The sequence below is a fragment of the Homarus americanus genome, unplaced genomic scaffold, assembly GCF_018991925.1.
Source record: "Homarus americanus isolate GMGI-L3 unplaced genomic scaffold, GMGI_Hamer_2.0 scaffold28, whole genome shotgun sequence".
Lineage (NCBI taxonomy): Eukaryota > Metazoa > Arthropoda > Malacostraca > Decapoda > Nephropidae > Homarus > Homarus americanus.
The window spans coordinates 1,767,419-1,792,814 of NW_024742238.1; the positions used below are offsets into that span (position 1 = coordinate 1,767,419).

Here is a 25,396-nt window from a genome sequence, read left to right on the forward strand (position 1 = left end):
ATCTACACCCACCCACACCTCATCCACACCCACCCACACCTCATCTACACCCACCCACACCTCATCTACACCCACCCAGACCCTCAACATCCACCCACACCTCATCCACACTCACCCACACCTCATCAACACCCACCCACACCCTCATCTACACCCACCCACACCCTCATCTACACCCACCCACACCTCATCTACACCCACCCATCTACACCCACAGACCCTCAACATCCACCCACACTCATCCACACCCATCCACACCCATCTACACCCACCCACACCTCATCTACACCCACCCACACCCATCTACACCCACCCAGACCCTCAACATCCACCCACACCTCATCCACACCCACCCACACCCCACACACCCACCCACACCCCACCACCCACCCACCCATCACACCCACACCCTCATCTACACCCACCCAGACCCTCAACATCCACCCACACCCATCTACACCCACACACCATCCACACCCACCCACACCTCATCCACACCCACCCACACCCATTTACACCCACCCACGCCCTCAACACCCACCCACACCCCTCAACACCCACCCAGACCCTCAACATCCACCCACACCATCTACACCCACCCACACCCCATCCACACCCACCCACACCCATCACACCCACACCCACACACCCACCCACACCACCACCCCACCCCACACCCACCCCACACCATCACACCCACCCACACCTCATCTACACCCACCCACACCCTCATCTACACCCACCCACACCTCATCTACACCCACCCACACCCACACACCATCCACACCCACCACACCTCATCCACACCTCATCCACACCCCCCAACACCCACCCACCCTCAACACCCACCCACACCTCATCCACACCCCACACCCACACCCACCCACACCCATCTACACCCACCCACACCCATCAACACCCACCCACACCCATCCACCCCACCCACACCCATCCACACCCACCCACCCCCACCACACCCACCACACCTCATCCACACCCATCCACACCCATCCCACCCACCCACACCACCCACCCCACACCACACCCACCCACACCCATCCACACCCACCACACCCATCCACACCTCATCCACACCACCCAAACACCCACCACACCTCATCCACACCAACCCACCTCATCTACACCCACCCACACCCATCACCCACCCACACCTCATCCACACCACCTCATCTACACCCACACCCCCATCTACACCCACCCACACCCTCATCTACACCCACCACACCTCATCTCACCCCACCCACACCACACCCACCCACACCCACCCATCCACACCCACCCACACCCCCATCCACACCCACCCACACCCATCTACACACCCACCTACACCCATCTACACCCACCCACACCCCATCTACACCCACCCACACCCATCTACACCCACCCACACCCATCTACACCCACCCCCACCACCCACCCACACACCCATCCACACCCACCCACACCCATCTACACCCACCCACACCTCATCTACACCCACCCACACCTCATCTACACCCACCCACACACCTTCAACACCCACCCACCTCATCTACACCCACCCACACCTCACCCCACACCCACCCACACCTCATCTACACCCACCCACACCCTCAACACCACCATTAGGAGAGTAACAGAGAGTACTCAGATTATCACAGTTAAATATAAAGGCGAGGCAGACGGTGAGGAAACCATCTTCCACACCTGTTCTACACTTGTCATGCACACCTGTTTTACACCTGACATACACCTGTAGTTCGTTTCTATTCATCTGTGACACATCGAGGGTCAATAGCACGGCTTTGCCACATGTCGCTCAGCTGTGAGATACTGCATGTGCCGCCCTCGTGAACACACCTGTTAAACATCTATCACGCTTCCGCAACACCTGTCTTTGTACACACCTGCGGAACTATCCTTTGTCGAATCGATTTGTTGTTTACCACTGTTTGTCTACCTGTAATATTATGTACAGTATGTGATGAATATATGTGAACTTGTGTGACAATCTTATATAATTATATACTATTTCTACATATGCTCTCTCTCTCTCACCCACAATAACAACTGCCGTGCGTACATTTACCTATATTTATAATTATGTATTCGCATGACATACAACAGCGTACTGCAGACCTGTCGTTAAGGCCACACCAGATACATTAGGCTTTATAAACTGTGGTAAAATACTGTGCTTCTGCCTCCCATATGGCAGTCATCGCTGGCCCGCCTGTCAGCCTGTCCGGGTCGAGCTTCTGCTGCTGTTGCTGTTGTTACTGCTGTTGCGGCTGTTGTTTAGTTGTTACTGCTGTTCCTGCTGTTGCTGTTGTTGCTGTTGTTACTGCTGTTTTTTCTGTTGTTACTATCGCTGCAGGTAATACCATTGTAGAGAAAGGGAACTACCACACAGGTAATGGTTAGACTAAAACTCGTGTATGTCGCTTATAGACGGACACCACCCGACCTTACCAAAACAAATTATAAAACTCAATTCCCTATTTTTTTCGAGATTATTTTGTAAATATATTGAGTTCGTTTTGTCGGTGTCAAGATGGCGGGGGAACACAGCCACCATCCTCACATATACACACGCTGTGGATCTGTGTCGCTGTTATTAGCTACTGTACTGCTGTTGTGGTTTTGTTGCAGCTGTTTATCCTCCACAGCACGTAATGGTGATATAGTATATAAATAGAATGGGGACACATGTGGTTTAATTTATATTTCGTCTGCCATCTTTATTATTTTGATCAATCAGCTGACAACAATTGGTGACGTCACTGCCAGTCTCCCTTGAATCTTCTCCTTCTCTTCCTTCTTCCTCCTGTCCTATTCTCCTACTGTTATCGTCATAAATACATTCATAATTTGTTCCTTAAAAAAAAAATATTGTATGGGAAGGACTTATGGCGCGTTCTGTTGTGTGGGAAGGACTTATGACTGTTTGCACACACACACACCACACACACACACACACACACACACACACACCACACACACACACACACATCACACACACACACTATTCTACTCGTATATATAAGTAAATCAGCGGTAGAGGAAGAAGAAACATAATAGAGAACACTTCCTTGGCAGCCATTATATCTGTACCCCACGTAATAACATCTGGAAAGACACTACGAACACGAAAACATTTCCGTAAGTGTCAAGAAAGATGATCATCAATTACCTGTTATATCACCTGGAATGCGGAAAATAACAAGAGTCAAGTCTCATCATGGACTAAGAGATTTTACTGAGGTATAACAAGTTAGGATGAATGGCTACGGTACTCACTATGGTCCTTCATTAGCTGTTGTCTGGTCAGGGGGGTTCATTTGGCGGAAAAGTTAATACAGGCGAAGTTAAAGACGTTTAAGGCGTTTATGAATATATTAGACGTACTTTTGGTGTTTTCTGGTTGACGGCTGTGTGCAGGAGGCCTCCGAGGGATGTGTGTAGTGTGTTATAGTGTAGAGTAATATAGAACCTAACCTAACCTAACTTAACCTAAAGAAGGCGGTAAGTGGTAAGCCTCTCAACCCTGGATGTAAGACTGAGCTCTCCAATCACTTTTTAGTTCACTTGACGAGTTATTTAGTCCAAAAGCCATAATGAAAACTTACAACTTTCTTTCGTCTTAAGGTTGGGTACAGAACTCACTTACCCAAGTAGGTTAAACATTTCCCATCCTGCACCGGAAACCAGCCTTGTGTCTCCTCAGCAGAAAGCACAATCCGTCGTGTCGTAAGCTGCAGCGCTGCCTTCAGGTGTAATTAGTTCAGTAAGGCAGTGATGCAGACAGGAATGGCAGGTGGCGGGAGGGGGGTAGGTGATAGGGGACGGTGGCTGGGAAGTAGGAGGCGGTGGCTGGGAAGTAGGAGGTAGGGGGGCGGGGGTCTAGCGGACTTATGGTGTGGAGGTCGAGAGATTTGATAGTCAGAGTCAGACCGGAGCTCAGACAGTCAACACCTCCACGTCTTCTGTCACTCAGGTACTGTCAGTGGTGGTGATAGTGTCTTAGCGGTGATAGTGTGTTGGTAGTGATGATGTTGATAGTGTGTTTGTAGTGGTGAGGGTAACAGCGATACAGCATTTTTCGACCCAAATGGACAGTTTTTCAGTTGATGATGACGTACGATGACCAATAATTGACATTTTGCAACGTAGGAAACACAAACTTTGAGTTAGAACATTCTTTCGGACACTCAGCACAGTTAATGTTCTAACTCAAAGTTTGTGTTTCCTACGCTGCACAATGTCAATTATTGGTCATCGTACGTCATCACCAACTGAAAAACTGTCCATTTGGGCGAAAATGGTGAGTGATGGTGGTGCTGGTGATGGTGTTGGTGTGTTGATAGTGTGTTGGTAATGATGATGGTATGTTGGTAGTGCAGTGGTAGTGAGGGAAACAGTGATAGTGATGGTGGTACTAATAATGACGACGGGGGTTGTATGGGAGTGAATAATAATGATAAACAATTAGGAAGGTGTAAGCGTATAATAATAATAATAATAATTAACGGTTTATTGAAAAAGTTCTGCAGCCCGAAGGCTGAAAATATACATTGGACATAAATGACTTATTACATACATTGGTGGTTTAACACAAGCCTTCATTAGAGAAAGGTAAAGGAACATACAGTGAACATACAGATTAATGTAGGTGTTGAACAGCAAACACGTAGTATAGTAACTCCCTCCCAGATGGTGTTAGGGGGGACCTGACGTGATGTAGTAGTTCCCTCAGATGGTGTTATGAGGGACCTGGCGAGGTGTAGTAATTCCCTCACAGATGGTGTTATGAGGGGCCTCACGTGGTGTAGTAATTCCCTCACAGATGGTGTTATGAGGGACCTCACGTGGTGTAGGAATTACCTCACAGATGGTGTTATGAGGGACTTGACGTGGTGTAGTAATTCCCTCACATATGGCGTTATGAGGGACATGACGTGGTGTAGTAATTCCCTCACAGATGGTGTTATATGAGTGAGGTGTGGTCCCAGGCCTTCCTATCGTAGACGGATTAACACATCGTTGGTTGTTGTTGGGTCTCACGGGCCGTTATCACTGGGTACCTGGGACCTCACTGTGTGAAGGTTAACTTGGGTACGACTGTTATTGTTGAGTTGTTCTCACTGACTTAAGCACTGTTCACCTCTGTTTAACACTGGTTCCGTTCCTTTCCTAAATGAAATTGTAACTTCTGGCGAGAACTTGTTGATATTCCTGTGGGGAGGAGGGTTCAGGGGAGGGGGTTGGTATGGGCCAACTTAACAGTTGACCTGGCTGCTCCGAGAGTAGCGCCAGGTACGTCTTGACCCTTCGGTGGTCAAGGATGTAGATGGTCGTGATCACTAATGCTGTGTTAATACTCGTGGTTATTAAACTTGTGGTGGTGTCTAATCTTCCATAAAAAGAAAGAAAAGAAGTATGTCCGTCGGTCTGTCCGTTTCCACCAAACACAGTGTAGATTGGATGCTGATGACGTCACACATCTTCGCGCGTTTTTCAAGATCGTGTGTGTGTGTGTCGAGTCAATGATCTACCGCCCTTGTCTTTGTATATAAGCCATCGACTTGTTTTGTTCCCTGCTTTACCATCACTTCAGACGACCCTAATGTAAGCCCGTTGTTTATACAGGTCACTTGGCTAAAAAAAAATTGTCTCTGCATTATGCCAATTCCACCAATAAAATATTAAGTCCTGCTGATTAATAACACTGGGAAACGTAATCTTCACACCTACTATACTTTCCTTGTAATAACACTCCATTAATAACACCTGTACTACACATATCGGAAGCCCAACCATAAACATATATTAAGTTTATAATGATTTATATATTCATTGTATCACTCAGGGTATATATATTGCAGTATATTTATTGCAGAGCACTATGTCGGGTGGGGGGGAGACGCCAGGCAGTTTCAGTGTCGTAAATCCAATGTTTTGTTTTGCTTTAGGAGGGATGGAAGCGTATGCATATTACCGCTTGTAACTTGCGTCTTTGTTGAATATATCTCCCTGGTCAATATGTCCTGTGAATCAATATAATATGTGGCTTTCTGGGGTGTACGAGTATTGGTAATCGCTCTGTTGGGTCCGATAAACATGACTGTCACCTGCGTACGTTTATGTGATTACCGTCCATCTTCGGCTGACAACATCACTTCCGGTATTCCATTCTGGTGCAGAAGCAGAAAACTGGATGCGTTCTGTTATGTGGGAAGGACTCATGACGCTTTATGTTGTGTGGGAAGGACTCATGACGCGTTCTGTTGTGTGGGAAGGACTCCTGACGCGTTATGTTGTGTGGGAAGGACTCATGACGCGTTATGTTGTGTGGGAAGGACTCATGACATGTTCTGTTGTGTGGGAAGGACTCAAGAATTGTGAGAGGGAGTGTGAGTGTTGGCTGATGAATCCATGAGTTGAGGGAGTATTGACTCTTGACCAATGTTGCTAGGAACTTCGGATGAACCTGTGATTTGCGAAGTTATTAACACGGGAAGAATAAACCTAAGAAAGGGAGGAAGGGGAAGAAGAGAATGGAATAATAAGGCAGAGACAAACATAAAGCGGATAGACAATACAGATGTGGAAATAGACAAGCCACACACACACACACACACACACACACACACACACACGACAGGAAACCAATCTTTGCACCACACAAATAGGGCAGGTGACCAAACTCTCCACCACACCAACACGACAAGTAACCAATCTCTTCACCACACAAACACGGCAGATATCAAACATCTCCACACAAACCCCTTCACCCACCATAAAACGACACACTTCACCAACAACGCGTCACGACATCTCACTCCACACCAGGCTGGGCGCGGCGCACCACCTACCTCGACACTACTTGTCTTAGAGCTCATTACCTCCCCAGGGTACCGGTAACACCCAGCAGCCGCCACACACTAACACCGTGGTGCCTGAGGTTAGGTGTGTGTGTGTGTGTGTGTGGAGACCGAGACCTATAACGAAATACACAATGAACGAAGAGCATTACGAGACACACAAGAAAGGAGTTCGTAATAATCGTGACCAAGTACCTGTGCTGAGGAACATGTGGTAAAGTACCGTATTCATGCTATAATCCCCAGCTGCTGCTCTGGAGATTTATCTGTTCTGAAATACATGTGGTAAAGTACCGTATTCATGCTATAATCTCCAACTGCTGCTCAGGAGGTTTCCGTGGGAATCTTAAGGTAAACATTTTGTGATTTTTTTCCCCCAGGATGGACATGACATTAACGTGAGAGTTTGATGATTTTGAAAGATAGTTTTTAAGGCAGGTATTTTTTTTATTATTACTTCAGTCCATTACCAAAGTTTGTTTCCGGATTTTTGCGAAACTGTTAAAGATATATTGTATTAACTTTATGTAAAGGAAAGCCAAAAACTGTGTGAAGTAATTTTTCTTAAGACTAATGTTATTCATCCTTGGATAAAAAAGACAGGCCAGCTGAAGGTCATTACTGTTGATTAAACTGTACATCCTTAAAAGACTAAAACATTAAACCACACATCCATAAGACTAAAACATTAAACCACACATCCATAAAAGACTAAATCATTAAATCACACATCCATAAATGACTAAAACCTTAAACCACACATCCATAAGACTAAAACATTAAACCACACATCCATAAAAGACTAAAACATTAAATCACACATCCATAAGACTAAAACATTAAACCACACATCCATAAAAGACTAAAACATTAAATCACACATCCATAAGACTAAAACATTAAACCACACATCCATAAAAGACTAAAACATTAAATCACACATCCATAAGACTAAAACATTAAACCACACATCCATAAAAGACTAAAACATTAAACCACACATCCATAAGACTAAAACATTAAACCACACATCCATAAAAGACTAAAACATTAAATCACACATCCATAAGACTAAAACATTAAACCACACATCCATAAAAGACTAAAACATTAAATCACACATCCATAAGACTAAAACATTAAACCACACATCCATAAAAGACTAAAACATTAAACCACACATCCATAAGACTAAAACATTAAACCACACATCCATAAAAGACTAAAACATTAAACCACACATCCATAAGACTAAAACATTAAACCACACATCCATATAAGAGACTAAAACATTAAACCACACACATCCATAAAAGACTAAAACATATTAAACCACACATCCATAAAAAGACTAAAACATTAAACCACACATCCATAAAGACTGTAAAACATAAACCACGATCCATAAAAGACTAAAACATTAAACCACACATCCATAAGACTAAACACATTAAAACCACACATCCATAAGACATTCAAAACATTAAAACCACACATCCATAAGACTAAAACATTAAACCACACATCCATAAAAGACTAAAACATTAAACCACACATCCATAAAGACTAAAACATTAAACCACACATCCATAAAAGACTAAAACATTAAACCACACATCCATAAAAGACTAAAACATTAAACCACACATCCATAAGACTAAAACATTAAACCACACATCCATAAAAAGACTAAAACATTAAAACCACACATCCATAAAAGACTAAAACATTAAATCCAATACATCCATAAAAAGACTAAAACATTAAACCACACATCCATAAAAGACTAAAACATTAAAACCACACATCCACATAAGACTAAAACATAAAACCACACATCCTTAAAAAGACTAAAACATTAAACCACACATCCATAAAAGACTAAAACATTAAATCACACATCCATAAGACTAAAACATTAAACCACACATCCATAAAAGACTAAAACATTAAACCACACATCCATAAGACTAAAACATTAAACCACACATCCATAAAAGACTAAAACATTAAACCACACATCCATAACACATCCATAAGACTAAAACATTAAACCACACATCCATAAAAGACTAAAACATTAAACCACACATCCATAAGACTAAAACATTAAACCACACATCCATAAAAGACTAAAACATTAAACCACACATCCATAAAAGACTAAAACATTAAACCACACATCCTTAAAAAAACTAAAACATTAAACCACACATCCATAAAAGACTAAAACATTAAACCACAGTCAAATAATTACCTGAATTACAACCCAATGGCACAATAGCGAAAGACACAAACTAACAAATAAACAGAGACACAGACAGGTAGATCGATACAGACAGACAGACAGACAGGTAGATCGATACAGACAGACACACAGACAGGTAGATCGATACAGACAGACAGACAGGTAGATCGATACAGACAGACAGACAGGTAGATCGATACAGACAGACAGACAGACAAACAGACAGGTAGATCGATACAGACAGACAGACAGACAGGTAGATCAATACAGACAGACAGACAGGTAGATACAGATACAGACAGACAGGTAGATCGATACAGACAGACACACAGACAGGTAGATCGATACAGACAGACAGACAGGTAGATCGATACAGACAGACAGACAGGTAGATCGATACAGACAGACAGACAGACAAACAGACAGGTAGATCGATACAGACAGACAGACAGACAGACAGAAAAAGAGGTAAACAGGCGGCACACGTCACCCTCGGCACAAGTAATACATCTGGGGGATTTACATGACGGATCTGCAGAGTACCGTAAGGTCCTGACCCATCCACCGTCAGGAAGATCACGTGTACTACTGCTGCTGCTGCTGCTCCACCCTTGACCACAACTGTGTCCCGCCTGGGGGTAGCGGAAGGGAGGGAGGGAGGGAAGAGAAGGGAGGAAGGGAAGAGAATGGAGGAAGGGAGAGTGGGAGAAAGAAGGAAGGAGAATTGGTAAGAGAGAGGGGGAACGGAGGAAGAGGGGGAGGGAGGAAAGTTAGTCGGTAAATATGCGAAGGGTGGATGAGGGAAGGGAGAAGGGGAAAATATAAGAGAAACTATCGAGAAAAGGATGAAAAGTAAAGAGAAACGAGAGGAAAAGATAAAACGAAAGCAATTTTTTTCAAAATAAATTCTCTGAATCAATACAGTATAATTGATGCCGGTGTAATATCTATTATGTACAGTCACAGATTTGAAAAAACACACACACACACACAAACACACACACACACACACACACACACACACACACACACACGCACACACACACACGCACACACACACACGAGTAAAACAACTAACTTCTTCAGGTAATTAATTGGATTACCATTATTTACTTTCAGAGTTCATCATCGTGCAGCAGCCAGCTACACTGTACAACAAACGGTACGTCTGAGCCCCTGAGTGTTCACTTGTTGCTTAGCGAGTAGAGGCTTACAATACTGGTGGTGCTGTGTGGTGAACTAGTGTGTGACAGCACCGCAGTTATCCCAGTCTGCTTTTGCTTACGCTTCTTGGGTTAGTGTCTTCCTGAAGGTGTGAGAATGAGGGGAGGTGTGTGCGTGGTGGTGGTGTTGGTAGTGTCGGTGGTAGCTGACAGTGACCAGGACCAGCTGGGACCCACACGCCGCAGCAATATCCAGGAGTCCTTGCCTGATGTCTTCCCTCAACCTACCAAAGACACCTTACCCCAAGCTAGAGGTTTTCCCTACAAGTTCGAGGAGATCGCCGTGGCAGCCCAAAAGAACACTGAGATAGAGATAGGGTCACCATACACCATCATGAAGAAGCAGCTGGAGGCCCCAGAGCACCACCACCTACAGGATGTGTCTCTCTTAACACCTTACTCACCAGCCCGGGATGACGACACTCGCCAACAACTCAGGTGGGTCCTGTACTCTCTCTACCTGTTGGTTCATCTCAAATATTTTGAGAACTGACTTAACTAACACTGGTTATAGGTTCAGATACATTCAGGAGCCAGTGCATGCCTAGTACTTACCAACAGTACGTAACAGCGACGTGACTGACCGCCGAAGCAGCTAACAGGCCGATCAGGGGGCAAAGAGAATAAAGTAAAGTATATAAGATAATCATATTTTTACTGAGACTGGATGAAGCCCAAGAGAGTTACTCTAAATTAAAGTATAATCTTGTTTTGGTCAATAGATCACGAAGAGTTTATAAGTTAAGATTATAAGTGAATGTGAAATGATTCATCCATTCACTATTGCTTCTCTTCCATCTACTTAGTTCCATCAAAAACACAACACGTCATTTAGGGACCAGCTGCCAGAACGACTGGTGACAGTTTCCAGAGTTTATATATTTGTCTAATCAAACATATTTTACATTTATTTGGATAGCCATTACTGTGCTTTATTAGTGTAGTATAAGACAGTGTGTGTGTGTGTGTGTGTGTGTGTGTGTGTGTGTGTGTGTGTGTGTGTGTGTGTGCTTCAGTCATCTTAACTCTTGTTATAATTCATGATGTCAAGAATGCACACAACTACATCAGGTTTGTTCATCAGACCACAGGCACCAGTACCGCGGCCCCCACGACCCTCCCTCACCACCAGGGAGATGAACTTCATAGGCATCTTGGCGGCCATCGCGCTGAAGCTGGCGCTGTCGACGGCCCTGGCCACCTGGTTCCTGGCGGCGGGTCAGGTGCTGTACGCTTTGGCCACCCTCACAGGGAGTACAGGTGTCTTCGGGATGGACTCCGCCATTGGCTACATCTACAAGACCCTCCCCTTTATTGAGGTCCTCCTGAGAGGGGAGACCACGTTTTTTTAAGACTATAGCAGTCAGGTACTGCTGAAGGGGTCCGGCTCGGCTGAGGTGGTCTGGCTTGGCTGAGGTGATCTGGCTCAGCTGAGGTGGTCCGGCTTGGCTGAGGTGATCTGGCTCAGCTGAGGTGGTATGGACCAAAGTGTTGTGGATGTAAACACGTAATCACTACTACGTCGTGGATAAACTTTTAGGGCATTAAAAAAATCTTCATATTGTCTCCTTTTGTGTGTGAGTGTGTACGTAGTTCGTCGTAACAGCTTCATGAGGAACTATATGCACACGGAAAACAAACGACTCGGTTATAGTGTCGTGTGTTGACAAATTCACCATCATCAACAGGGAGCTCCTCGGTGATCCCTACGTCAGATCTTCCCCCAGCAGGAGAATGTAGTAACACTTGTAAATAACACCCCCAGGCAAACAACTAAAATGGCGCTAAATTAGTTGTAATACTCTACCTTGACGAGCACTCTTACCCCCGGCTGTGATGATACGAGTCTCTCTGTGACCACCCGCATGACCAACAGTGACAGACCAACGGTGAAACAATGACAGTAGCAGTAACAAATATAATAACAATTACGTTGACAATAAGACAGAGACAACAATTGACAGTGAAAGTGAGAACGACAGTGACAGCAACTGACATTAACAACGACGGTGACGATGACAACAACAGTGATTATGACAAATACTGACAATGACAACAACGGTGACAATGACAACAACAGTGACTATGACAAATACTGACAATGACAACAACGGTGACAATGACAACAACAGTGCAAATGACAAATACTGACAATGACAACAACGGTGACAATGACAACAACAGTGAAAATGACAAATACTGACAATGACAACAACGGTGACAATGACAACAACAGTGACTATGACAAATACTGACAATGACAACAACGGTGACAATGACAACAACAGTGACTATGACAAATACTGACAATGACAACAACGGTGACAATGACAACAACAGTGACTATGACAAATACTGACAATGACAACAACGGTGACAATGACAACAACAATGATTTTAACAAATACTGACAATGACAACAACGGTGACAATGACAACAGTGAAAAAATGACACAAATTATTCCATCGTCAACACCCCTCAGGCACGGCTCTTTATGCGACACTTACGTGAGGAGTATAACAGGTTGATGGTGTGGGAATTAGGTAAGAGGTGACAATGTGTGGGGTAGAAGATGACGTGGAAGGAGTATAACAGGTGATGTGGGGAAAGATAGAGGGAGAGCAGGGGTGGGGTAGAAGAATGGTAGGGAGGGATAACAGGTGATGGTGTAGGAGAGACAGGTAGGGAGGGAGGTAGAGCAGGTGATGGTGTGGGGTAGAAGATGACGGTAGGGAGGGAGTAGGCAGGTGATGGTGTGGGGGTAGAGAAGATGTGGTAGGAGGGAATATAACAGGTGATGGTGTGGGGTAGAGAAGATGACAGTAGGGAGGAGTAGAGCAGGTGATGGTGTGGGGTAGAAGATATTATGGGGAGGGAGTAGAGCAGGTGATGGTGTGGGGTAGAGAAGATGACGGTAGGAGGGAGGGGGGTAGAGAAGATGACGGTAGGGGAGGAGTAGACAGGTGATGGTGTAGAGAAGATGACGGTAGGGAGGAGAAGAGAGCAGGTGATGGTGGGGTAGAGAAGATGACGGTAGGGAGGAGTAGAGCAGGTGATGGTGTGGGGGTAGAGAAGATGACGGTAGGAGGAGAGCAGGTGATGGTGTGGGGGTAGAGAAGATGACAGGAGGAGAGCAGGTGATGTGTGGGGGTAGAGAAGATGACGGTAGGGAGGAGAGAGCAGGTGATGGGTGTGGGGTAGAGAAGATGACGGCAGGGGAGGAGTAGAGCAGGTGATGGTGTGTGGGGGTAGGAAGATGATTGTAGGGAGGGGGTAGAGCAGGTGATGTGTGGGGGTAGAGAAGATGACGGTAGGGAGGGGGTAGAGCAGGTGATGGTGGGGTAGAAGATGACGGTAGGGAGGAGGAGCAGGTGATGGTGTGGGGGTAGAGAAGATGACGGTAGGGGAGGGTAGAGCAGGTGATGGTGTGGGGGGAGAGAAGATGACGGTAGGGAGGAACAGTGGTGTGGGGGAGAGAAGATGACGGTAGGGAGGAGTAGAGCAGGTGATGGTGTGGGGTAGAGAAGATGACGGTAGGGAGGGGGGCAGAGCAGGTGATGGTGTGGGGGTAGAGAAGATGACGTAGGGAGGGGGTGAGCAGGTGATGGTGTGGGGTAGAGAAGATGACGTAGGGGAGGGGTAGAGCAGGTGATGGTGGTAGGAGAAGATGACGGTAGGGAGGAGAGAACAGTGATGGTGTGGGGATAGAGAAGATGACGGGGAGGAGAGGAGCAGGTGATGGTGTGGGGTAGAGATGAGTAGGGAGGGGGGTAGAGCAGGATGGTGTGGGGGTAGAGAAGATGACGGTAGGGGAGGAGTAGAGCAGGTGATGGTGTGGGGGTAGAGAAGACAGTGAGAGGGTAGAGCAGGTGATGGTGTGGGGGTAGAGAAGATGAGGGTAGGAGGGTAGACAGGTGATGGTGGGGGAGAGAAGATGACGGTAGGGAGGGGGTAGAACAGGTGATGGTGTGGGGGGGAGAAGATGACAGGGGAGGGGAGAGCAGGGTATGGTGTGGGGGTAGAGAAGATGATCGGTAGGGAGGGGAGAGAGCAGGTGATGGTGTGGGAGTAGAGAAGATGACGGTAGGGGAGGAGTAGGAGCAGGTGATGGTGTGTGGGGTAGAGAAGATGATGGGGAGGGAGTAGAGCAGGTGAGTGTGTGGGTAGAGAAGATGACGGTGGGGGAGGGGGTAGAGCAGGTGATGGTGTGGGGTAGAGAAGATGACGCAGGGAGGGGGTAGAGCAGGTGATGGTGTGGGGTGAGAAGATGACGGTAGGGAGGAGAGAGCAGGTGATGGTGTGGGGGTAGAGAAGATGACGGTAGGGAGGGGGTAGAGCAGGTGATGGTGGGGGGTAGAGAAGATGACGGTAGGGAGGGAGAGAGCAGGAAGAAGGTGTGGGTAGAGAAGATGACGGTAGGGAGGGGTAGAGCAGGTGATGGTGTGGGGGTAGAGAAGATGACTGTAGGGGAGGGGGTAGAACAGGTGATGGTGTGTGGGGGTAGAGAAGATGACGGTAGGGGGTAGAGCAGGTGATGGTGTGGGGTAGAGAAGATGACGGTAGGGAGGGTAGAGCAGGTGATGGTGTGGGGGTAGAGAAGATGACGGTAGGGAGGAGTAGAGGCAGGTGGGTGTGGGGTAGAGAAGATGATGGGAGGGGTAGAGCAGGTGATGGTGGGGGTAGAGAAGATGATGGTAGGGAGGGGGTAGACAGGTGATGGTGTGGGGGTAGAGAAGATGACGGTAGGGGAGGAGTAGGAGCAGGCAGGATGGTGGGGGCAGAGAAGATGACTGTAGGGGGGGGAGAAGAAGGTGATGGTGTGGGGTAGAGAAGATGAGGTAGGGAGGGGTAGACATAGATGGTGGGGTAGAGAAGATGATGGGGAGGGGTAGAGCAGGTGATGGTGTGGGGTAGAGAAGATGATCGGTAGGGAGGGGTAGACAGGTGATGGTGTAGGGGCAGAAGATGAGGGTAGGGAGGGAGAGAGAGGTGATGGTGTGGGGGTAGAGAAGATGACGGTAGGGGGGAAGGTAGAGCAGGTGATGGGTGAGGGGTAGAAGATGACTGCAGGGGAGGGGGTAGAGCAGGTGATGGGTGGGGTAGAGAAGATGATAGGAGGGGTAGGGCAGGTGATGGTGTGGGGGTAGAGAAGATGACGGTAAGGAGGAGAAGATGGTGTAGGGGTAGAGAAGATAGGAGAAGAGTAGGATGGTGTGGGGGGAGAAGATGATGTGGGGAGGAGCAGAACAGGTGTGGGGTAGAGAAGATGAGGAGGTGAGAGCAGGTGATGGTGTGGGGTAGAGAAGATGACGAGGAGGGGTAGACAGGAGGGAGAGGGAAGAAGGTAGGGAGGGGTAGAGCAGGTGATGGTGTGGGAAATCAGTAGGGGGAGAGAGAGACAGAGAAGAACGGGGAGGAGGAGGTGGTGTGGTGGGGGTAGAGAAGATGACGAGGGAGGAGGGAGAGGTGATGGTGGTAGAGAAGATGACGGTGGGAGGGGTAGGAGATAAGGTGATGGGAGTAGAAGATGATGGGTAGGGAGGGAAGGAGCAGGTGATGGTGGGGGTAGAGAAGACAGGGGGTAGGGGAGGGTAGAGCAGGTGATGGTGTGGGGGTAGAGACAAGGAGGGGCAGAGAAGATGTGGGGTAGGAAGATGACGGTAGGGAGGGAGAGAGCATGATGGTGTGGGGGTAGAGAAGATGACGGAAGATGACAGGGGGAATGGGAGGGAGGGGTAGAGCAGGTGATGGGAGAGAAGATGACGGTGGGGAGGGAGGGAGCAGATGGGTGAGAGAGAAGATGACGGTAGAGGAGGAGTAGAGCAGGTGATGGTGGGGAGAGAAGATGACGGTAAGGGTAGAGGTATGGTGTGGGAAGAGAAGGGGAGGGGTAGAGAGAGGATGGTGTGGGGTAGAGAAGATGACGGTAGGGAGGGGGTAGACAGGTGATGGTGTGGGGTAGAGAAGATGACGTAGGGGAGGAGTAGAGCAGGTGATGGTGGGGTAGAGAAGATGACGGTAGGGGAGGAGGAGAGCAGGTGATGGTGTGGGGTAGAGAAGATGACGGTAGGAGGGGGTAGAGCAGGTGATGGTGTGGGGGTAGAGAAGATGACGAGAGAGTAGGTGTGGAGAAGATGATGGAGCAGGGAGTAGAAAAGATGATCAGGGGAGGGAGTAGAGCAGGTGATGGTAGAGAAGATGACTGGGTGGGAGGGGACAGGTGATGGTGTGTGCAGAGGAGAGGAGAGATGGTGTGGGGGTAGAGAAGATGACGTGGGAGGGAGCAGGTGATGGTGTGGGAGAGAAGATGAGGTAGGAGGGGGTAGAGCAGGTGATGGTGTGGGGAGAGAGAAGATGATGAGGAGGAGAGAGAGGATGGTGGGGAGAAAGAGACTGTAGGGAGGGGTAGAGCAGGTATGGTGGGGTAGAGAAGATGACTGGGAGGAGACAGATGAGAGAGATGACGGTAGGGAGGAGGAGAGCAGGTGATGGTGGGGGGTAGAGAGATGATGAGGGTGTGGGGCAGAGAAGATGACGGTAGGGAGGAGTAGAGCAGGTGATGGTGTGGAGAAGATGGGTGGGGAGGTAGAGCAGGGTGATGGTGTGGGGTAGAGAAGATGACGGTAGGGGAGTAGACAGGTGACGGTGTGGGGGGTAGAGAAGATGACGGTAGGGAGGGGGTAGAGAGATGCAGTGTGGGGGTGGGGTGAGAAGATGACGGTAGGGAGGAGGTAGAGCAGGTGATGGTGGGGTAGAGAAGATGACGGTAGGGAGTAGAGCAGGTGACGGTGTGGGGGTAGAGAAGATGACGGTAGGAGGAGTAGAGCAGGTGTTGGTGTAAGGGTAGAGAAGATGACGGTAGGGAGGGGGTAAAACGGGTGACGGTGCTGGACAATAAAGAAGCACAGCACAGGACTGAGTCGACCAGTACGAGTGGTAAAGGTTCACTTCCAGATTCTCACTGACATATATTACTTGTGTGTTCTGTCTGTCCACATCTTCACTGGATAACAACAGCGAGCAGAGTTGTGGCTTATACCATAAAGTCAAAGGTTTTCAGTAGTACAGGACATCTTATGGGGTGCCCAGTCAGTGTCGAGTCGTATCTAGCATGTCATCATGGCTCGGTAAGTAAATGATCTTTATGAACTCCCACAGGTCGTCTATCTTCTCCGTTTCGCCGTTTATTTTGCTTCTTATATAAATGGATTCATTTGACTCCTTTCTCCCGTCCTGCCAACACGCACCACCTTCAACCCACCTGGATGAAGGAGTAACTGGGTAACTGAGCACATCAGGGGTGGTGTCTTGATCCATGAGAAGCTGTCCAGTACTTGGTGGGAATGTCTTGTTGCCCTCAGCCAGGATGTAAACCTCTGGAGACACACTCAGATAAGTGTATGGGACGAATAGGATCAGACCTAAGACATCCCCTGAGCGACGCCACTTAACACTGCACTTCATTACTTGTCTGTCTTCTGTCATGTAAGGAAGATAAATCCACTGTAAGGTTACACCATAAAGTTACAGCCGTTGAATTTACCAAGCAGACGCCTATGTTGAACCTTATCTAATATATTACTTTTAAAATGGGCTCTGGTTATTCTGGTACATGTGTTCACTCACCTGTAAACAATCAAACGTAAAAATATGTAACTTGAAGACCTTTTGTTAGAATATCAATATCGTGTACAGTATCAATAACCAAGGATTTTTTTCGCTTCGTAACAGATAACTCAAGAACACAGTGGCGTTGATATGCACCATTAACTCTATAGTAACGAGTTGTTTTATTGCCTGTTGAAGTGCCCGGGTCCAGAGGTGTACTGTGGTGAGCAACCGGTCGAGTAGGTCCTAAGTGTTGAGTTTATCATGATCGTCATTCCCACAATTCCATATTTATTCGTCTATAAGAAATTGATTTTTCTGTTCTCTTGTGAACATCATTTTCACATTTTCATTTTTCTTCGTTTATTCAGATTGTATATTTAATGAAACGTTAAATAAATATAATGTATGGATAGATTGTTAATGTAGTATCTATCTCCAGTTTAATCTTGTGATACATAATTGCATATTTGTTAATGGGTAAATGAGGAAGAAGAGAGAGTCAATAAAAACATAATAACTAAGGTGGTGTAGCCTCTGGTGTGTCATCATCAGGGAGACAGTCCGTATGCACTCACGTCATCCTCACTCCGACAACACAACGCCTCGCCATCACCAAGGTTCAACATAGTTTCAATAATATTGCATAAAAAATAATTGAATTATACAATTCCACGAATGATCCCAGAACTATCTTAAGTGATCTGAGGTAACAGGAGTGTATTCATTGTTTCAGTAGAAGAATTGTGGCTTGTTAAAAATCGATACATTGCTTCATGAAGCTCTTTCTCATAACTTGTAATTATTATTGAACTAGTGTTATTACTATCTTTGTTACGCGCTTAAAGACCTTAGGCTGCGGGGGCACTGAGAGCGGGCATGCGGAGTTGGGGCAGGCTGGCGCTTTGAATGGCTATGTATGTATGAGTTTACTCGTAAAGGTTTTAATTATGACTAAAATTTATTATTTAAGACGAGAATAGGAAAATAATCTCTCTCTCTCTCTCTCTCTCTCTCTCTCTCTCTCTCTCTCCATACATACTGTACATCGTTTTTATATTTGTTAATAATTCTTAAACTTTATACTTCTTTAGGCACAAAAATCAAACTTATACACAGTAAATAATGATAATCACAATAATATTGATAGCAGTATTATTATTTTTTATTTTTTACGGGAATTAGCCCACCCGGGCACAGGTCAAACGACCCACAACGGAGCCTGGGGGGCGAAAAAAAAGAACGGAAAGAAATTGTAAATATAGAAAAAAAAGTTATACTGTATTAATCTACACCAGGAAGATGCCGGAAAACCAGCTTTTTAAAGTGAGACAGATTGTATGATTATGGAAACACAGAAGAAGGCAGAGCATTCCACAGTTTGGCTGTGTGAGGAAAGAAGGAGGTACTATAATGGGTTATTCTCCTGTGACCGACATCCACAGAGAAACGGTGGGCACCGCGGGCAAGACGTGTGTTACGAACCCACGGCCTTGTCGGCGGTACACAGGATGCCAAATCCACCGAACATTGTCCGTTAAAGTACCTGTAAAAGAGAGAGAGTGAAGCAACATTGCGGCGAAGAGAAACGGAAGAGAGAGTGCCTTTGATTCCATCCTATATAATAGGTAGACAGAAGAAGAGCCACCCCAGATATGAGAGCAGCACTCCAAGTTAGGACGAATGAATCCCTTATATACTTGGAGCAACTGCTCAGGAGTGAGGTAGCTACGGCATCTGTACAGCTTTCCCAACTTTCGGGAGGTAGCTTTAGTTATACTAAGGATGTGTGATTTCGAGGACATATTGGAGGAAATGGTGAGGCCTAAGATATTTATTTCAGAATTTGGGAGGATGATAGCGTCCTGAAATGTAATTGGTGGGAGATCGTCTAATTTACAAAGTGTAATTGGTAAATATTGAGTTTTATTACTTTTGAACTTAACCAAGTTTGTGCCTCCCCATTCAGAGATGCTGCACACATCCGCGTTGATAGAAGTAATGATATCCGTTCGAGAAACAGATCTAGTTTGAGAGTTAGGAGGAAGGGGAAAATGTGAGGAAGAGTGAAGAGTAGAATCATCAGCGTAAGAATGGATAAAATTAATTGTAGTGTGAAGAAGGAAGAGAGTTGGTGAAAGAGCAGAACCCTGTGGGACGCCACTACTGGTGGAGAAAGAGCGAGAAATCGATCCCTCGACAACAACTGCCATGGATCGGTTCTCAAGGAAGCTAGAGATGAGAAAACAAAGTGGGGGAGAGAAACCAAAAGAGGGAAGTTTAGATAGCAAAGACTTGTGCCATACCCTGTCACATGCTTTGGAGATGTCGAGAGCCACGACAAGAGTTTCCCCATAATCCCTAAGAGAGGATGACCAAAGATGGGTGCAATAGGAGAGCAGATCACCAGTAGATCTCGCCTGGCGAAAGCCATACTGGTGATCCGACAAAAGAGAAAGGCGTTCAAGGTGACGGAGAAAATGGGAGTTCAAGATAGCTTCGAAAATCTTAGAGAGGGATGAAGTTAGGGCAATGGGGCGATAGTTAGAGGGATTAGAATGGTCACCCTTCTTCGGGATGGGCTGAACCAAGGCATGCTTCCAAGAAGAAGGAAAAGTTCGGGTTTTGAGGCAAAGGCGAAAGAGGCGAGCAAGCACAGGGGTCAGGGCTTCAGCACCCTCCTTCAGAACACGAGGGGGTATTCCGTCCGGTCCAAGCGCCTTACTCACATCCAACCTGGATAATAATAATAAACCTGGTCACCGCGCGTGCGCTTACCTTACTCATGACGATAAACAAATGTCACGTGACTAATGATTTAATTTGCAGGCGGATTACACTTCCCTGTTAAGTATATCGCATCGTATGTTAAGTCATAAACCCTCCATTGTAATGCTTACCTGAATGATTTTACTAATAAAGTATTTTTCAAAGACTTACTATTTCATTGACCTTAGAATGCAAAATACAGGAACACGAATATACAACGTAGAGTGAGTTACTGTGTATATACTGAGATATTCATAGTGTATTCTGTGTGTGATATTACGTGTATATATTAATAGTTTGCTCCATGATTTAGAGTTCTAAAGTATGTAATTAGATTCTTTCCAATTTTTTAGCATCCATGAACGACTCCAATTACTGCACTTTGAGAATCGATTTTTTTTTACTTCTATAACAAAGAAAATATATATAAGTAACTTAACTATAACATCATGGCAATATAATAACTATGATAATTCTTAAATAATGAATGAAAATAAATAATAAATAACGAACTCTCTATCCCCTTCCCCTCCCACCTCCTTCCACCACCCTCCACCCCTCCCGCCCACCTCCCTCCCTCCCTCCTCTTTACCTAAGCAGTTAATCTCATCATGTCTTAATAGTAAATTATTTATATTATTGATGACTATTGACTCTCTTGTTAGAATGATTTAGATTGACATGTAAAGACTTAGATTATTGTTGTTATTGATAAGTGTTAACTATGTTGTTCCCCTCAGGTTGTGATCATCAATGAAGTGGATCGTCTCCTCGTTCTCTTGTACACGATGACTTGTGACCATTATAACTTGCCCTTGTTTATGTTGGGTATAAGTAACAGTTGATTCTCATAGTCAATAGGGTTCAGTTTTAGCTTTTATTGCGTGGCTTGTAGCTTTTTGTGTTTATAGTTGAGATCAGGTTGTTGCTTTTATTTTTGCTAGAATGTTATATTTTTTTACGGTTCACATATAATGGTTTATTTTAACAGTGTTTGTAGGTTTTTCTTCAGTAATTTGGATCAGATTTTGTTCTTCCTACGTAGCTTAAGCGATTAAAAGTTGACTTCATTGTTTTATATACGAATTCAAAAGCAAATTTCAGGTTTTATTATAATGGATCTGTAAGATGAGAATATGGTCGGTACACGAGTCATTAGCAGTGGCTAGTATTACCTATTAGTTATAACCTGGATATTTCAACGTTTCTAATTATAGCTGTTGTTTATTTTATTAAAATCAAATGAGATTATTTTTTTTTACAGAAACAACAAAGATAAAGGATCGGTGATACTCAGAGGTCAAGTGACACGCGAGTCTTCCTGAACATTGAACACTCCTTAGTAATTATAGTCCAAAAATAAACAAATAATTTTACATTAACTCCCGCGTGTTTAAGCGAAGTAAACACATAAACAACGGGGCCACAGTTTGGTCGTTGAGAACCAAGTGGACTTGTTAAGGGTTGTGAGGGTGGCGGCCTGAGACACGTGAAGATGACGGGCGGGAGATGTGTGATGGTGGCGGTGGCGGTGTGTGTGTTGGTGCTCACATCCCCAGCTAGCAGTGGCCAGTACCAGCTGTCACGCACCTCTACAGATGACCACCTCCACCGTGTACTCCGGGAGGTCGCAGAAAAACAACAGCCTGTAGAAGTTCCACCTCATACAGAACAGCAGGAAAGAAGATTTCCTTACATTTTCGATGAGGTCGCCGCGGTAGCCCAGAAGAGGAGGAAAGTTGCCGTAGGGGCGCCATACACCTTGGTGAAGAAACAGCTGGAGTCTTCAGGGCACTACGAGCACACCGTCAACACCGCGGAGGCCATAAACCTGCCGACGGTAGACAAACTCGCCCAGGCCCAGAAGAGAAGGTGAGGACCATGTTTACTGAAGTTATCATCTCTCTTCTTGTTGGTGGTCGCTATATTTTTTTTGTCTTAGTCTTGGTGGGACTTCTGGAACTCAACAACTGGATCAAATTCTTCGCATTACTTTTTGTTTTCGTTCACGAGAGGAACCCATAACATTATCTTCACATTTTCAAAACTATAATCAAAGTAACTGATTTTTTGAATCAGTCTGTCGTCAGCCATTTGCATAGATACTTTTAACAAGTAAATGCTTGTTATCCTATCTTTGATGAAATTTTAATCTGAGATCAGTTAAGTGATATACGCAGATATATACTCGGTATTTACAAGTCACTGATATCTGTACCCTGACAAGGTCATTATTTATGTGCTACTGAGGTTGAACCACGTCATTTATCCAGAAATATTCATAACATTCGCTGTGTTAAGTTTCAAGATTACCTTATAATAAATAGTTTTCAACTTTCTTTTACTAAGTTTTGTACCGTAATGTGACAGTGACACTCTTACGACCGCTCATGAAAAGTAACGCTTTGATTTGTGTCACATTACCTTGTGAAGTGTCGAGACTGTAACTCTGTATCATCGTTGTTAAAGTTTCAGTAACTAACACAGTATTACTCTCTATTGTGGCTGTCAGCTTTAGCTGCATTAATTAACCTTACTAACATAAGAGGAAAATCTAGTACCATACCAACAACTTTCTTCATACCTTAACATATACTGACTCTTCCCTCCCTCATGTGACAACGCTACTCTGACTTTATTAATAAGAAAGTGTGATATTCTTCAAAAAAATAAGATATACAACAAGTTTTAATATGAAAATCCTCACCAGACCTCAGGGACAGTGGCCGTTTCGGTCACTCAGCAAGACGGAGCTGGACTTCATTGGTATTATGGCAGCCATCATAGTGAAGCTGGTCATGTCAACGGCCCTGGCCACCTGGTTCATGGCGGCCGGTCAGGTGCTGTACGGCATCGCTTCCTTCACCAGCGGCACCAGCATCTTCGGCATGGACTCCGCCATCAAGTTCATCTACCTGACGGTACCTTTTGTGGAGGCTCTCATGAGAGGAGACACAGCCTTTACTCAGTAGCCTCACAACTCACCCACCCCATGGTGACTCCACCTCCATGGCTACCTCGCCTCCCATGTGTATTACTCCAGGCCCGGAGTCTCACAGAATCTTACATTAGATTCTGTTGACTATGTCCTCCCACTGTTGACCACCTGACCAACTGTTACCATTTAGAGGTTGACGGGTTGTTAGGTGTTAAGTGAGTCACGCGCCCCAACGGCAAATTCACTGACCTTTTTCGTGGAAAACAGCTTACACCTAAGATACTGATTGTATTAAACATTCAACAGAAATAAAATGACAGTGAATTCGTTGATCTGGCGGTGTGACTCATTTAACACCCAACATCTCGTCAACCTCTGGGCGGTAGATCATAACTGGTTTATGAGGACACATCTCACTAACTTATTTAAACCTCATTACAAAAATAATGGTTCTTGTGGCTCCAGAAAATCTGGCTCACATTAAGGAAGTGTTCCCTGAGCCGTGATGGTGAGGATGATTATGTTCGAATCTTTGAGAGTTCGGCGCCTGAGGTGACTCACACGAGGCATGAGGTGAAGTGTCCCACCCATCCTTAACATATGTGAAGTATTTTATCTATTTATTTATTTATATATCTGTCTACCTATCGAATTATTTATTGCTATAATAGTCGTAAAAATATTTGCCTTTAATTCACAAGTATGTGATGAAAATCGTCATAAAAGTTAACGGCAATATACTGTACGTAAAGTATCGTTAACTTTTGTCGTCAAGGCTCAACAACAATCCCTATATATGACTCCAAGAGTCTAATCAAAACAACGTTACGCTTTCCGCTTTACTCGCCCCTCACCTAAGGCCACGGCAATGTGGATAAATATCTCATGAACTTTAACCGTTGATGGAATACCTTAGCTATTGAGCCACCGCATGATGGTGGAACACACAACATTGTACTAAATAATATCAAAATTATTTGTATGGTTTAATTTAATATTTGTTTGGTTCGTGTCGTCTACATAACGCCCCTGTTCCCTCTTTAACATTGTACGAGTGTTTAATCCGCCCTTATCCACTGTTACTGCGCACGCTGGGCAAGGACAACCTACCACCTAAAACATCTTATTTGTGTACAGCACTTGGTATATCTTGACCATGACGACATAGTATAATGTTTCATATTTGGAGAATTTTCTCTCATAAATTTTTTAAGAGGATAATTAACATAAACAATATATTTATAATTCCTGACAATTTACACGTCGATGCATTAAAGGTACTGTTGAGATCCTGGTACTTTGTTAAGAACCGTTTATTATCAAGTAATTTGTTTTAATTTCTAAGTGTAAGAAGAAAATGTACATAATATATCACTGAAAAATTTGGGTGTGGGTGTGTCATGTGGCAGAGTGGCTCACTTACCTACCGAGAAACTTGTACGAATTATATAGTTGTTAAGGAAACCAAAGGTCGGCGGACCTAGTGATGAAATAATGTAAATTGTATTGGGATCAATTGAAGATTAACTCCCAGTTTATTTCACTTTAATATTAACCACCCTAATAATAACCCTAACCTAACCTAACCTAGTCTCACCTAACACAAAATAACGTAACCTAACGTGATGTAACTTAGCCAAACCTAACCACCTTAACCTAGCCCCCGAGGTAGCGTTAGGATGTTTAATCATCATTTGTTATAAGCTGGAGGGTCAATCTTCAGGT

The 25,396-nt window shown here is 45.1% G+C and overlaps 1 protein-coding gene across 3 annotated transcripts; it reads left to right on the top strand.

Annotated features, from left to right (window-relative positions):
• Window positions 1-3,934: 3,934 nt before the first annotated feature.
• On the top strand, window positions 3,935-24,043 carry LOC121876630. Of its 3 annotated transcripts, XM_042381908.1 has the most exons (4): window positions 3,935-3,997; window positions 10,252-10,294; window positions 21,998-22,605; window positions 23,444-24,043. In XM_042381908.1, exons 3-4 carry the CDS (start codon window positions 22,229-22,231, stop codon window positions 23,703-23,705), a joined length of 639 nt encoding a protein of 212 aa, XP_042237842.1. In that variant the 5' UTR covers window positions 3,935-3,997; window positions 10,252-10,294; window positions 21,998-22,228; the 3' UTR covers window positions 23,706-24,043. The 3 variants fall into 3 exon arrangements, with proteins under 3 accessions (XP_042237842.1, XP_042237844.1, XP_042237843.1); XM_042381909.1 differs by lacking the exons at window positions 3,935-3,997; window positions 10,252-10,294 and adding an exon at window positions 10,331-10,793; XM_042381910.1 differs by lacking the exons at window positions 3,935-3,997; window positions 10,252-10,294; window positions 21,998-22,605; window positions 23,444-24,043 and adding exons at window positions 10,307-10,793; window positions 11,440-12,469.
• The last annotated feature ends 1,353 nt before the right edge of the window (window positions 24,044-25,396 follow it).